Consider the following 16,828-nt stretch of genomic DNA (forward strand, 5'->3'; position numbering starts at 1 on the left):
CACGAGCGAGAGGGGAAAGTGAGGGGGACGGGGAAGGAGGGGAGAAGTTTTTGAGACGAGCAAAGGACAGGGAACACAAGCAGGCAAAAGGGGGGATTTCGGTTATAGGGAAAGGCTTTAATTGCCATATTAGGCAGATAGCTTATCTTTCCAATTTTAAATTCTAAAAAGAGAAAATCAATGTGTGTAAGTGGAAGAAGCTTGGCAACTGATTTTTTTCTTTCCTTTCCCCGCAGCTTTGCACATCCCCAAAACCTGCTCCAGACATGGGTGGCTTGTGCCCGTGGGACTACAGAGAGGAGAGGAAAAGAAACAGTCCAAAATGGAGAGGAAGACTCTTCCTTCACTTAACGAGATTCAGTTAACAACTGATTTGCCACTGCAACAGGAATCCCAAATACACAAGAAGGAGCATTTGGTGTTCAAATTCAAGGATAGTGGTTTTGGAGCTGGACTCAGAATAAAATTGTGATTATGGATAAGAAAGCATAGGTTGCTTGTATCTTGATGTACGTTTAGCTAGCTGCCTGACCATTACAAAAGCAATGCATCTAGAACTGAATGGGATAAAGGTATACTGAATGAAGAACCAGCATAGTGCAGGATTAAGTCTTGGACTGACTAGAATCTAAAAGACCAGAGCTAAACCCTATTCAGCCATGGATAACATTTGGTGACCTTGGACAAGCCACACCTCTCATTTAAGAGAAGGCAATGGTAAATCTACTCAGAATAAATTTTGCCAAGAAATCCTAGGATAGGTTGTCATAAAGTAGAAGTCAAACCTGAAAGCACATAACAATATCATCTAATACTGAACCAAATGCCTAATAAAGGGGGACCAGCTGATGTTTTAAAACAGATATCTATTTAGATGGGAATGATCTGTGGTTTCCTGTGAAGGTTATGTACTGACCAGTTTTTAAGGCATCCTTGTAGACTGTCACACTTAGTTTTTGACTGGATAGGCAGGAAGGGTTTAGCAATATTTAGAGTCCCACAAAAGCAACTCTTTGATAAAGCAATAGCAGACACATAGATAATAGAATACAGGATTTATACCTCCCTATGACCATTCAGGCCTCTCTCTTATTCTGGTACGTTCCAAGCCTCTTGCCTCCCTTCCTCAACTAAACTGATTCTTTAGGCCAGATGCCAGAGTGATCTCAATCAATCAAAGCACAAAGCACACATTAAGAACATCAAGGTTCAATGTGAATCTGATCTGACCTAGCACATTACATATACACAGCATTTCAGAGGACAAGCAGGCAGAAATTAAAACTAAAATCATTTGAAATAATAATATATTGAAGTGTCCTCAAACAGGTTCCACTGCATTCCCATTAGTTATGTAAAATAGTAAAATGAGTCCCCACACTTGAGATGAGGAAGAATTTCCAGGTCATAGTACAACTCCCATCATTTCTAGTTGGACTGAGCTTCTGGTTCTCTTTTTCTAGAAATTAAAAATGGGAAGTTTTAAAATAATGTGGGAACCTAACCAGAGTTTGGAAAAGTTTTTTGGCGACTACAACTCCCAAAATCTGGCCAGGGGGTTCTGAAGTTTGTAGTCCCAAAGGTCATTTCCCCAAAGTTTTGGTCCTGGCAAACACCACAACTTCCATTTCTGGAGATGTCCACGGGGAGTCCCTCTTCAAAGACAAACCTAAATCTGTTCTTATCCAAGACAAGCCTTTAGTTTAGAACACACAGGGAAGGTCATCATAGTCCCTCATTCTTTTCTGTTTAATGTACAAGTATACAAGTCAACAGCATGCAGTCATTGGCATAACAAACTTACCTCTGTGCCTATCCTTTCTTTTGGCAATATTCCATTTTACTCAGCTAGACAGAAGCCTAACTTCACACTCAAATAAAGGCAAGATGTGCCTTTTCTCCCTACAACAATAAGCTCTCTCCTCATCCAAGTTCAAAATACAACTGGAAAAGATTCGCAAGAAAGAGGACAAAGACAGGTCCATAAACCTACCTTTTCCACAATGAAGCTGTTAAAACCCTGAGAAGCTGGAACAACACTTGGATCAGTTTTAGCAAAACAATGAGCACATCAGCATCTGGACCATAGTAACCAAACTTGTTCCCATTCAAAACAAAAAATCCCCTGGGAAAAAAGAAAGGGTTAATCTCAGCTGGAAAAAAACACCTAGGAGTAAGCACCTCCGCAGCAACTGAGAGCTAAAGGTACTCAGGACAATTCCTCCAGGTTCTTCTCATCACCAAAACCTACCAGCTTTCTTCAGTATCAAAACCTACCAAGCCTTTTCCTTGGGTTCAGAAAGATAACTAATGGTGTAAGACAATTATTAGTGTGTGGGGGGGTGGGGTGGGGTGGGTGGTGAGTTGGTTAATGTAGCATGCGGATTGAGATTTGGGAAATCCAAGTTTTAGCTCCTACTGAACCATAAATTCACTGGGTGACCTTGGGCCAACAATTCCTCTCTAACCCTATGACCTAACTTCACAGGGTTGTTCAGATGATAAAGGGGAAGAACAATATAGTATGTAGGTCCACCTTGAATTCACTGAAAAAAGGCACAGATGCTCATAAACTATACTATAAGAAAACCTTGCCATTTCACTTTTTCAAGATCCAGCAATAGTCGAAACAGACCCCTATTTCCACCACTAGAAATGCAGACAGTCACAGTTCACGCCTTTTAGCTCTTTCCACAAAAGGGTGGTTCTCACAAAGCAAAAAGGTAAAATTGTCCCCAGTTAATTCTTAGAAGTAGTCATAAAATAGAATGACCTTCACTGAACAATGTTTTTCAAATAAATGAGGTTCATTTCTTCTTTCTCGCTCTCACATATATACCCTATATAGCCAACTAGGCCTGTTACAGACAGGCCAAAATAAAGCCTTCAAGTCACGTTTTGGAGTATGGTATTCATATGCCATGTATCCTAAAGTCCAAAGCCGCACCAAGCCACACTACTGTTCAAGACTGGAGTGCAGCTGGTGCGGCTTTTGACTCTTAGATGCTCATCACTGAATACTAACCCAAAGTGACTCGAAGCAGCTTTTATTTTGGCCGTCTGTAACAGGCCTATAAATCGAACTCAGTAAAGTTGAGGCAGAGGGTTTGGCAAAATTATGATTTTGATATGACCCATACATAAGTCAAGGGTAAAATTTAAGGGTATGTACAAAGGACTAAGCAAAGGAAAATGAGGCCAAAGAACTAACAAAATTCCAGCAGCATAACTGTTTGTGTCCCACAAATGCTGGATGGATGAGAGAGCAAGGGAGGGCAGTGTTTTTCAGGGCTGATACATTTTTGCCTTTCACCAAGGGATGTTCCCTTTTATAAGAGTTAAAGTACAGTACTTACAACTGACCCACAAAGTTGACTCATGTTTTTGGGTCAATTTTGTTGACAAAATTTCTAGACTTATACATGAGTATATATATACTTCTAAAATTTAATTCCCCTCCACACGATTTCTCAGAATTTGAACTGAAACCTCCTAGAATTGCCCACCACCAAGACAGAATTCTGAGAGCTGTAGTCCAATCCCATCCCCCCAAAAGCAAAACAAAAGAAACCCCACAACTCTTGCTTTAGACAGAATGGAGCTTCAATATCTGAAGCAGCCAACCAGGTCTTCTGCTCTCACACATATGCAGTTTATATCATCTGTTTTTATTACTTGCTATTTTATTTGGGAAGTGCACAGATATATTTCAGTAGTTGAGCTTTAATGACTGGACATGATGGTAATGATACAACCAGAGCTGGAAATTTACTTTTTTTGGCCATGGCCATGCTAGCTAGGGAATCTTGGAGTGATAGTTAAAAATAACAAAATGCACAGAAAAAGTTAACATTTCAAAAAGCCACATAAAAAAAACACTTGGTTCTTTTATAAGAAAAATACCAAAAAGGACATATCCTCTTTTACCTTTTCTGTCTGCTCTCATTTCATGGAGACAACATCAGAACCAGCATTGGCTTCACTCATTGCCAGTGCTCCAATATGTTCTCCATTGATTAGCTGGAAGGACAAGAAAGAAAACAAGAAATAGGCTGTAGCCCATCACCACATTCACCTTAAAATATCATAAAAATCGATATGCTACAGTGATTTCCACCCTCGCGCTTCTCAAAAAGAAAAAAAGGAAAAGAAAAAAAAACAAAAAACTGAAAGCCTCCCATGCTGTGGAAGAACTCCAAATGGGGATGTTACTCATGGCGAATCCTCACAAAGAGGTTTACTGGTGCCCTAGTGAGAAATGGACACAAGATCAAACCATCCAGTTCGCTGAATACATGGGTAAATGAGCAATGCAGCTTATTGCCTGGTTGGCTTTTTTAGACAGGAGACAGTGCCAAGAGAACCAGCTATGGCCATATATATCCCTTTCACTCCCGTGTCCTGCCCTGGCCTTTGAAAACAATGACCAGAAGGGGCAGACAACCCTGTAAAAAAGCCATCTTACTGAAAACAAGATTTTCTGCAATGACATGGAATGATCAGGGAATGAAATATGATGCCAAAATGTTAGGCAATAAACTATTGCTTCAACACCCCTCAACCCTTGTAATGGATGAAACAGATGGTCCACCTCCTTCTGTGTTCCCTTATGTACCTTTGGCACAGCAGCCTCTCACTCCCCTCCCATCCTCTGCAATTCATTCTATCCATCTTTCTTTGTCTCCTCTGCCATTAGCCTATTCTGTTTCTGAACTTATGGGCTACACCCACTGCAGGGACAAATTTCATATGCAATCACCTATGAGATAATGGCCAACTCGACTACCACCCTACTACAATCTTGCTTTCAGATTTCAAGTTATTGAATTGTAGCACCTTTTGGGACTACAGAAGGAGTTGGCAGCATGAGCTTTCATGGACTTATGTCTACTTGCTCACATGCATATGGAGAAGTGGAAAGCGAGGGACAGACTTAAATGACTGTTAGTGTTGTTGTTTTAAGCAAAGGAGGGGAATCTTTGGGTCAACAGAGACACCGCTCACCACTGGCTATGCTTGCTGGAGCTCCTAGATACTGAAGTCCAAAACACATGAAAGACCAAAGATCTCCTCTGTGTGCATGAAAGACAGTCTTGGCTTTGGGGTCTTTTAGAGCCGGTCTGCACTGGCTTTCTTTTTCCCTAAACATGCCATAGATAACCCATGGCAGCAAAACATGAGGCCAAGGTTTTGTAAATAACTGTACCTGTAGGAGTGTATTCAGACAACTCTGAAGTGTTAATTTAAAACAGCAAATTAGGCCTACTACAGTGAATTAACTGCAGCCTCCTGATTTGTAACAGATATAATACAACTTCTGTTCCTGGTGAAACACATAAGGCAGTCTGCATTGCATGGTCACTGCTGATCGTTATCTGATATTTTGATTTGATATTTAATGTTTTAAATTTGTTGCCTGCTTTTAAACAATTCTATCTTGTATTATATCTATTATTTAAATACAAATTGTTATTATCCTCTAGAATGTATGCCATTGGCAGGTTCTTTTTATATCGATTTTAATTGAGGTACAGCGCTGTGTAAATCTACAGTGCTATATAAATAATAATAATAAAATAATAATAATAATAAAATAATAAATAATAATAATATTGATGTTGCATGGTGCAACTGGAAAATATTGTATTCACTGGAAAAATATTGCATTTGAGGGAATGAGAGGGAGAAAGAAAATGACACCATCTCTATAAATAACAGTCCACTCTTGGCTTACGCAGGGGATCCGTTCCACCACCACCCCCGCGTAAGCCATACCGCGCATGCTGAAGTCCCATTCAAGTGAACGAGCTGTGCATGTGGCGGTGCACATGTGCCACGTGCACGCCCCCCCATTCATCTGAATGGGACGTCTGCCCCTTGCGCCCCACATGGCTTCAAGTATGCTGAAAGCCGTGTATGACGTGGGTGCACTGTACTGAGCAAGCAGCAGAAAGGAAGTATACTGCACAAAATTCTTCTTAATGCAAGGAACCCAGACTGTTCCAACTTGCACCTCCCTGAGAGCAGGGACGTAGCCAGGATTTTAGAAGGGGGGGTTCCAGACTAAGTGCCACCATTATAATGGGGCTGAGTGTGGCGGCGCAGCAGCACACACCATTCATTTTTCTAATGGAAGGGGGGCCCGGACCCAAGAACCCCCCCCCCTTGGCTACTTCCCTGCTGGGAGGGCTTTGAGTTACATATAAAACAAATTAATATGATCTACGAAGCCATCCACCATTCAAAGGTAGGATGAAGCACTAGGTTCCAAAGAATCATCCTTCCAACTGCTCAGTTATGGACAGTTCAACAGGTCATTATACATAATCTAAAGGCAACCTTTCCTAGCTCTGCTCTAAGGCATATGATGAAAAGAAGGTGCTACAATTTACTTTGCAATAAATAGTATAACTAGGACATGTATACTCTAAAGTAAAATACTGCTTAATTCAGTGGGTCTAAGAATGTAATCCTAAGCACATTACACAAAGCACTGCTCAAGGAACTCAGAAGGACTTCTGGGCTGATACACTTAGATCTGTACGCATATAAGTCTTTTCTCCTGGGGAACTGCATTTATGTTTTTTGTAGCAACAAATCAGCAGGATTTTTTTAAAAAACTTCTAAAATCCAGAATTTTTTTTTAAAAAAAAAAACCCTGTATTTTCCTTCATTTAGAAAACAGAATCCAGTTCAGAAAGTTTCAACAGAATGTCTGAAATAGGGTATTCAGTTTTTGATTACTGTATTGTTAAAAGTCGTGTCAAAGGTACTTCATCCTTCTTGTCCCCTTTTATGAGATTCCACAATTCTACATACCTTAGGCAGGTATTTCTGTTTCTGTGCTTCATTGCCATTCCTCACTAACTGATTAACACAGAGATTAGAGTGGGCACCATAACTTAATCCAACAGCTGCTGAAACTCGAGAAATTTCTTCCATCACCAGTATATGGTCCAGATAACCCATTGCAGATCCACCGTATTCAGCTGGTAAGAGTAAGGAAGATTTAAACTTTTATAATTAAACTACATTTAGACATTACTGAATTATAAATTTCTACTGTTACCAATTTCCATTAAGAAACTTTTGGGGCATCAACACATGCAGCAAACATACAAGGGGTGTTTGCACATTAATCTGGACATGTATTCACTCTGTATGTTCACATGTTCAAATTTTTGTAAGAATCTTTATTCATGCCTGATTTGACCTAGGTAGAATCTTCCCAAATTAGAGCACAGATCAAGTGCACAGCTATACCTAGGCAGAATGGACACATGTATGTATGATGTGGACTGGTATTGGAAAATGATGTTTGATTTATTGATTGCATATTAGAGTATAAAGTAAGGTAGTGTTGGGATGGAATGTTGAGGTGAATGCTGATTGGTGAAATATTTAAGCTGATTTAGATAAGCCTGGTTAATTGTTGTTGGGAGTTCAGTCAGACAAGGTTTTTTTGGAATTAAAACTAGGCATGAAGTGATTGAAGAGAGTTTTGGTTGAGGGTCTTGTGTGGTTGGTCGGAGTTAGCTTGAAGGGAGTATGAGAGAGGGTGTTTTAAATGTAATAAAATAATTTATATGCTGTTTTATGTTTAACCTTTGTAAATAATTTTTTTTTACACTTTTGGTCTCTGGAGCATGGATTCAGGTGTGGTAGCAGCACTGAAGTTGCATAAATCCTCATAGGTCCCTTGAGAACATTTAGATGATCCCCACAATTGGCGTCACACAGGTGGGACAGGAAGAAGTCCTTACATTGTGGCAGGAGTGGGGATCAGGGAAAGCCCTCTTTTGGTAACTGTAGTGAGCACCATGGAAGTCTTCATATTTGGTGGTTAAAGGATAGAAGACCCACATTTGTCCACAGTGGTGGGATTGCCTGAGAGGAACTCCTACAGTTGGTGGCACTGATGGGAGCTTTGAAAGCTTGTTTAACGGGCATTTTGTTTGGCTCAATAAAGATATCACTGTTTTGTGGATTTTGGATGATATTGTACTTCGATGAACACACGTTCATTTTAGGTAAACCATAAATGTCACTCCCTACAGACTGCATAGTGTACAACTCTTTTTTTTCCTCTCAATCAGCAGCCATAGGAAATCCCAAGGAATACATTTTGTGTGAGGGAGAAAATTCTGAAGAGAAAAGAAGACTGGAGAGGGAGGAGGACACTGAGGAGAGCTTAGGGAGAGTGACTTACACTTGTGAATTAAAAGCATCAACTAGAGAAGACAATGGATGACAGAAGTGCTGCCCTCAATACAACCTTCATCCTGCAGTCTGATGGATTCGATCAATTAGAGACCTCTAAGAGACCTGGTCATCAATTGTCCTGCTCAGGTCTTGCAAACTAAGGGGCAATACAGACCACCCCCTGGAGCTTCCCCTTTACTGCCCATATCAAGGCCATGGCAACCTCATGCTGCAGCCCCAATCCAGCCTCCAGAGAGTGCAAAATGGAGCCACAGAAAGTGGCTCCTTTTTGTGCCCTCCAAGGGGCAACACAGACATGGCGGCATGGCTTTATGAAGCCCCTTCGATGCTGCATCATGTGGATGCAGCACCAGGGGATGTAATCATGGTGTGGGCTGTGTGGACTGGTGGCAGGGTTAGGGCACGCAGCATGCAGATGCTGCACCTTAACTCCGCCCACAGGCTGGAACAAAGTGCGGGTCAGTATTGGCTCTAAGGGTCATGGCTTTCTTGACTGAATCAATCCATCTGTCATTACCAACTTAAGTCCCATTTATCACAATGGGTCTTCACATAGATCCAAGCAAGGTGGTCAAGTCAAAGCATATGTAAAGCAACCTTTTATATTCTGACAATTAGTCAAAAGCTATGGCTATCAAAGAGCTTATCATGCTAGCTCTCCCCTTCATACCAATTCCACTGTCTTAAATAAATGTAAATTATTTATCTAGAACAATATGTAAATGCTGCATTTTTATCACACATAAATCTATTTCATACCCATAGGAATAACCAGTATAATAAAATCTAATCACAAAGGCCACCCTCAGAATATAAAAGTTCCTCTGTCCATATTACAAAGTATATACAGGTATAGTGTGGTATGCTATGGGAGGTGGGAAAGGACAAGGTAAAAAAAATCACAGATATTTCACTTAACTTAGTGGGAGAGATGAAGCCCTCCACCCCCCCCCCCACACACACACACACACAGGTCAAAGACAGGGATGCAAGTAGCAATACAGTGAGGAAGTTAGTAGTGGGATAATCAAGAGGCTAAGAGAAGAAAGATGAATTAATTCAAGGATAGAAACCATGCATTAAGATTTCAGTCACAGATTTGCCTAAACAGTGAATGATTTGTAGAACCTTGAACTATGAAAGGAAGGTTCTAAACCTGTGGTACAGATCTCTGGTTCCTGGAACCTGGTCCACAGAGACCTGCTCCCCAAGCTCCATCTCTGTAGATTTGGTTGGCACTTGCAAGTACTGCTAGAGTCCTAAAACTGAGGCTTAGTGGGTACCTGCACACACCAACTGGGCTTTGCTCTTCCTCCCCCTTTCCCTGAGCAGACAAGAGAAAGGAGGTGGCATTTGTAGGGGCTAGCTGAACTTCACCTTCAAGACTCAGTACTTTCAAGGACTGACTGGAAGTTCCTCTCTTTGCTTTCCTGGTTCCTTCTCAAGGAAGGGGGAGGAGGAAAAAAACCATACCTTCATCCAAACTGCCAGCTGAAACTGCACCTAGCACATCACCTGGGGCTCTACTGATACCTGAGATGTAGCTACATCTCCTGATTTCTTCTAGTCTGCAAGATGTTGAGGGGGCATTCTTCCCTACAAGTAATTGTTTGTAACAGTTATGCTACCGTCCTGTTTATTTTGGCTGGCTTGTTACAAGAACACATTTGCACCACATCACGAGTGATATTTACATCTTGCTGTCCTCTAGATCAGGAAGAACGTAATTTCTGAATAGAATGGATAAATACTTACCTGGAGCAGTTATTCCGAGAACTCCTAATTCCCCCAGCTTCTTCCAAAACTCCTAGAAATATCAGAGCAAAGTTATTATCACAACTGTAGTCTAGAAGGACACCAGGCAAACAGTTTTTAACTTTCACTTTAGCATATCTGTTCAGTCACCTCACACAAACAAAGGGTAATATAGCCACTGCCTTGCAATATAGTGAACCAGAATTCCATAACTAGTTACACAACCATTTTGCCTTTTAAAAAAACACCTTATTTTATACTTATTTTTCCATGCTGCTCCCCAGCTGGAGCTTTCACGATCATGCACACTATATAATCCTAAGTAATTTAACACATGAATGACTTGAGTTATACTGTAAGCACATGAATTTAGTAGCTGTGTGGCTCTCCTGTAGTCCTATTTGGTTGGATTTCTAAGTCTAAAGCCAGCACTTTGTCAGCTTACAGTCATCTGAAAAAGATTTATACAGTCATCTTCTCCAGGAAGTGGTTCCAACCAGTCAAATATTAACCTACATCTCACATTACAGCACAGCTGAGGTCTCTGCACTGGATGGTTTACAGATCTATCTATCTATCTATCTATCTATCTATCTATCTATCTATCTATCTATCTATCTATCTATCTCTAATCTGTAAACCATCCAGTGCAGAGATCTCACCTGTGCTGTAACTGATGTGAGGTGTAAGTTTACTCCACCCATTCTCATAAAGACACTAGAGTTTATGCTGGTAGGTTTCATAAAGTTGGGTTTACTTTCTCCTTTTTAGGCCATAAATAGCCAATATGCAAACAGATGGACTACTAAGACTTGCATGGGCTAGCATCTATTGCCAACCTGTCTGTCCAAGGCTGGCTCACACTTCTAAAACCTCAGCTTAAAGAGAGGTTCTGTTTTAAGCCAGTAAACTTATGCAACATTTGACTTTATAAGAAATAGCATTTCTGTTGAAAAGAATTTGCTTTCAGCATACATTTAGAATAAAGGATTTCCTTCCTAAAACCCTGCATTTTTCATATTCAGTTTGGGGCTGCTGGTTGATCCCTTTGGTTACTTGGGTTCAGCTAGGATAATATTTGTTCACACTGGTGGCAGGTTACCTTTTAAGCTATAACTTCCAGAATCCACCAGCCAGCATAGCACTAGTGCGGTGCCCAAAGGGGCTGCATCAAAAGAGAGGGGCAATTTACTGTGCATTATTTGTCAGGGAATAAAGCAATTCCTACTCTGACAAAAATGAATGGTATATTGAATCTCCTTCACCAGCTCACATTCTTTGCCTAGCTAGAAATAACATTGTGGCACTACTCAGTGCTTTCGTGGCTGTCTCCAGCAGATATAGCTAACAGCACTTCTTTGCTCTTTTCCTTGGCTGCAATGGACAGATTGGTCAGGCAGTTCCAGTTTTTTAAGGTGAAGGAAAGTACTTGGATCAGAACCATAGTCCACAGTGGAAAGCAGATTAATGTGTTAAAAGTAAATAAAACAACAGATGAAATGGCATTGCTAGTAATGTGCTAATTCTGGGGTAAATATGTTCTTTTTACTTTTAACATTATTGCTAAACACCTCTCAGCCCCTCTCTTTTGTGTGAGTGTGTAACAAGTAACATTTGGTCATTCTTGGTACTTCTTATATTTTTACATCCTTTTAAGCAGTATTTGGCCATTTTGTATTTTTCAAGGGTTACTTAAGAAGCAACTTTAAAATAATTCATTTGTAATGAATAAGTAATATGTAATATAACATGTCACTCTTTGCTCAGTGAGCAATAAGCATGAATGACTTTTAAAAAGAAAAGCACTAATGCATTAGTTTTTTAAAATAATGTTCCAAGCTAGATGTTGGTAGCATGAAGGGGAGGGCAGCTAGTCCATAATTATTTGCAAGGCAATGGTTCTCACCCTGTGGGATGGTCCAAGGGGGGGAGGGGAGTTGAAATCCCAAGAAGGGTGAGGATGCCACAACAAAGATAGCCGGACACCTCAGGAGCAAACACTGAAATACTGTTGCCACTAACACTGCTCTGTTACCTTTGGATGTTGGAAAGATTAAGCAAATGCACAGCAGTTTCCTTTCCTGACTCCTCCTTTGACTTGCTGGTGTCAAGAAGCTGTCCAAGATGCCCTTTTCTAGTCTTCTTCTAATGTCAGTGTTGGATTGCTCCATGTATCCTTACTCATTCAACAACCATATGCAGAAAGGAGACTGTACACAAGGATTCTGAGCCTTTGACTGCTGAAGAGATACTGTCAAGGGGCTTGGTGTATAAAATAAATTTATGAGTGGGGTAGAGTTGAAAAAGTTGGAAGAGGTCCCACTTTAAGCCCAAGGCAATGTGCCCAAAGTCCAGTAAAACATCACAACACAGCTTTCCTGACCAAGTAAGAATGTTTCCTAGACCTCACTCTATATCATCATTTAGTTTAAATTCTACTTATGAGTCACCATTCTGACATGGGCAGAAACAATTAAATCACAGTGTTCTGCATCTCCCAGATCTGACATAGTGTCTGCCAATACCCCATCTCCCTCTCAGTGATGCTCCATCTTCTTGAGATATTCCTGACACAAGGGAAAATGTGACATACTGTATTTCTGCTCACTAGCAGATTCCTGTTACTGACAGATTGACAAGAAGCCTCCAAGTACTGTTAACCCCATCTGTTCCACATTAGGGACCAGCCACTTCTAATCAGCAATAAGCATAAAAACTAAAATACTTGTAAAATATTCTGTTTTTTCAGCAAGGGTTTGATGTTACTAGAAAGGAGGCAACTGCTATCTTAGCCTGCATTAATAAATCATAGTTTCCAAGCTGGGGGAAGTAATAGTCCCACTATATTTGGTCAGGCCTCATCCAGAGTACTTCATTAAATTCTGGACACCTCATTTTAAGAAAGACATAGGGTGAACCTATACTATAGAAATAATGCAGTAGATATTGACACCCAACGCTCAATTTCTGCTGCACGCACCACTTGCTCCCACATAGGCTTGGGCCTGGGGTTCAATTCAAACATGGGTGCAAATTATCTTAAAAATCTAACAATTCCTAAATATGGGATGGCGTTCAGCAAAGCCAGATTCAATGTGATTCCATCAGCTGTATTAGTGGAATATTTCCAGCGAATAGCGTACAAGGACCGCATATGTCCTTGTGGGGAGGGACGAGTAGAATCTTTATACCATATACACTTGTTTCTCCCCATTCATGGCCTTGGCACTCACAGTTTCAATCATTCGCGAGGCCAATGCCACATCTCCCTCCCTCCCTCCCTGGTATCTTCCTTCCAACCCCAAGACCTATAATCAGCCCCAGCAGCCATTGGAACTCACTTTTCCAGCAGTGCTTGGGGCCCGGTGGCACATGCCCTGCTGCCTCCACCACAGTCAATGGGCACTTGATATGTCAATTGGCTGCAACAGAAGGGAGCAAGGTGTGAGCATGCCGGGCCCTGAGCACTGCTGGGAAAGCAAGTCCTGATGGCTGCGGCCCTGGTGGCCCGGGCTCTGATTATGGGCCCCAGTGCTGGGGGAAAGATGCCAGCAAGGGAGGGAGGGAGGGAATTTCACTAACAGTCAAGTTCCATTGTCCCCAAAGGCTCCATTGGGGACAATGGGACTTAAATATTTGCAAAATTTCATATCCGGGAGAATGTATCCCCCACGAATCCGAAAGGACAAGTGTACTCCTTTTCTGTACATTTTAAAAAGATGACAGATTAAGACTAGTTACACCTCTTATAAGTAAGTTCCCAGGTAGAGCTTCAGAATAGTATCTTATATATTTGCTAGAAGATACTGGGGGTAAAAAGTAACAGAAGAGTTTGCAAAGTTCTTTTTTTCTGCAGCCAAAACCCAAAGGACCATGTCTCATAAACATTAATAATTTAAGGATGGCCCTCTGGCCCAAACTATATGAGGTGCTAAATGGGAGTCATAGCCCCAGGAGTTAGAGGGACATCTAAGGTTTTCTTACTTTGGCTGCACGGTTTTAAAACATATTTTAACATTACACACACACACACACACACACACACACACACACGCACACATAAAATATTTTATAACATATATATATATATATATATATATATATATATATATGGACTAAATATTTTATATATTTTAATTATATGTTTTGTCACAAATTTTAAACATATTTCACTAAGATGTTTTTAAAATGCGTTTATTTGTACTTAATTGTACCCCACTATTCTATTTTAATATAGCTTGTTCTTATTCTCCAATACTGAGTGCCTATATTTTTGTGTATAGAATTTAAGATGTATATAACTGATGGGACGTTTGGGTTGATTTTGTTGTAGTTCTGTTGTTTTTGTTTTGCCTTATGGTTTGTTAACTGTAATAAAGGCTTTGACTGATTGAAATAATGCAGTTTGACACCACTTTAAGTGTTGTGGCTCCATGCTATGGTATCCTGGGATTTGTAGTTTTACAAAGTTTTTAGCCCTCTCTGCCAAAGAATGCTGGTACCTCAGAAAACTACTGATTCCAGGATTTTGTAGGATGGAGCCATGGTAATTAAAGTTGTGTCAAACTACATTATTTCTACAGTGTAGATGTACCCATAGATGTTGGAGTGAGTTCAGACAATGGCAATGAAGACTGTAAGAGGTATGGAGAACAAAACCTCTGAGGAGAGGTTGAAAGAGTTGGGCATGGTCAACTTGGTGAAGAGAAGACTGAGGGGTGACATGACCATACTCTTTAAGTACCTCAAGAGTTGCCAGAAAGGAGGGTGCAGGCCTGCTTTCTGCTGCCTCAGGGGTAGAACTATGTCTAAGGGTTTTAAGTTACATGAGGGTAGATTTCAACTGAACATTAGAAGGAACTTCTTGACAGTGAAGATGGTTTGGCAATGGAACAAGAGCCTAGAGAAGTGGTGGGGTTGCCTTCTCTCGATGTCTTCAAAAAGAGGCTGGACAGCTACCTGCTAGGGATGCTTTAGCTGGAGATCCTGCACTGAACAAGAGTTGGACTTGGTGGCCCACAGGGTCCCTTCCAACTCCATGATTCTATTCAAACTCATGGCTGGAAATGACATCATGGGTGCTATCTAAATTGCCTGCTCAGATCCTTCTGAACCAGAAGAAAAAGGATAATTCTGAATGGTTCCTTCCAATTGCTGAGTAAGCAATGAGAGGAGGAAGGAAGTACAAATTGAATTTTCTTCCAAAACTCTTTCAAGAACCTCACTGACAGGCCTGACTCAAGCCTGCTTGATGTCTGAGGAGAAAGTCAGAATTAAGGATGTAAAATGCTATCAGTTTCTTTCTTTCTTTTTTTTTTTTTTGGTGTGCTTCCCAGAATGCCAGCTCAATTCTGTTATAAGGCTATTCTTCCTCTTTGTTCTTCCTGCCAAGAAATTAATGTGTACTTTGGTTCTAATTTTTTCCTAAGGTGCCTTTTCCCCCTAACATATACAATTTTTGTATTTGTTCTTTTTCAAATATACAGGTTGAGTTGTGAGCAAAAATTGTCCATCATGGGTAGGGTTGCCATAACCCCCCTGGGGCGTGACAAACCCGATTTTTGGGCAGTTGGCACAGTCACGGCCCGGTTTGGCTCTTTGCCCTGGGTTGAGCTGGTTGCCGCCGCCACCGCCGCCACAACAACCGTGGCCGTTCTGCAGCCACCACCGCCATTGCTGCTGCGGCTGCTGCTGCAGCCTTTCCGCCGCCATCAAAGAGTTATCAGGGTCCTAGCTCTCCCCTCATACCAATTCATTGTCTTAAATAAATGTAAATTTTTATCTAAAACAATATGTAAATGCTGCATTTTTATCACACATAAATCGATTCATACCCATAGGAATAACCATATAAATAAATCTAATCACAAGGCCACCCTCAAATATAAAAGTTCCCTGTCCATATTACAAAGTATATATAGTGTGGTATGCTAGGGAGGTGGAAAGGACAAGGTAAAAAAAAATCACAGATATTCACCTACTTAGTGGGAGAGATGAGCCCCCCCACCCCCACCCCACCCCACCCCCCCCACACAACAGGTCAAAGACAGGGATGCAAGTAGCAATACAGTGAGGAAGTTAGTAGCGGGATAATCAAGAGGCTAGAGAGAAAGAGATAATTCAAGGATAGAAACCATGCTTAAGATTTCGTCACAGATTTGCCTAAAACAGTGAATGATTTGTAGAACCTTGAACGATGAAAGGAAGTTCTAAACCCTGGTACAGATCTCTGGTTCCTGAACCTGGTCCACAGAGACCTGCTCCCCAATCCTCCATCTCTGTAGATTTGGTAGGCACTTGCAAGTACCGCTAGAGTCCTAAAACTGAGGCTTAGGGGTAACCTGCACACACCAACTGAGCTTTGCTCTTTCTCCCCCTTTCCCCTCCCGAGCAACAAGAGAAAGGAGGTGGCATTTGTAGGGGCTAGCTGAACTTCACCTTCAAGACTCAGTACTTTCAAGGACGACTGGAAGTTCCTCCTTCTTTCCCTGGTTCCTTCTCAAGGAAGGGGGAGGAGGAAAAAAACCATACCTTCACCAACTGCCAGCTGAAACGCACCTAGTACATCACCTGGGGCCTACTGATACCTGAGATGTAGCTACATCTTCGATTTCTTCTAGTCGCAAGATGTTGAGGGGGCATTCTTCCCTACAAGTAATTGTTTTGTAACAGTTATGCTACCGTCCCTGTTTATTGGCTGGCTTGTACAAGAACACATTTGCAACCACATCATGAGTGATATTTACATCTTGCTGTCCCGATCAGAAGAACGTAATTCAAATAGAATGGATAAATACTTACCTGGAGCAGTTATTCCGAGAACTCCTAATTCCCCCAGCTTCTTCCAAAA

The 16,828-nt window shown here is 41.1% G+C and overlaps 1 protein-coding gene across 1 annotated transcript in view; it reads right to left on the reverse strand.

The window, feature by feature from the left end:
* The window catches only part of LOC121933217 (isovaleryl-CoA dehydrogenase, mitochondrial), a 50,118-nt gene extending 33,290 nt beyond the window's left edge, over positions 1–16,828 (reverse strand). Inside the window, exons 1-2 of the mRNA XM_042472633.1 lie at positions 16,780–16,828; positions 6,820–6,989 (exon numbers count right to left, since the gene is read on the reverse strand). Coding sequence (XP_042328567.1) covers positions 6,820–6,969 — 150 coding nt within the window. The 5' untranslated portion in view covers positions 6,970–6,989; positions 16,780–16,828. The remainder of the gene's footprint in view (positions 1–6,819; positions 6,990–16,779) is intronic.

Source organism: Sceloporus undulatus, chromosome 1 (assembly GCF_019175285.1).
Source record: "Sceloporus undulatus isolate JIND9_A2432 ecotype Alabama chromosome 1, SceUnd_v1.1, whole genome shotgun sequence".
In the NCBI taxonomy this organism is placed as follows: Eukaryota; Metazoa; Chordata; class Lepidosauria; order Squamata; family Phrynosomatidae; genus Sceloporus; species Sceloporus undulatus.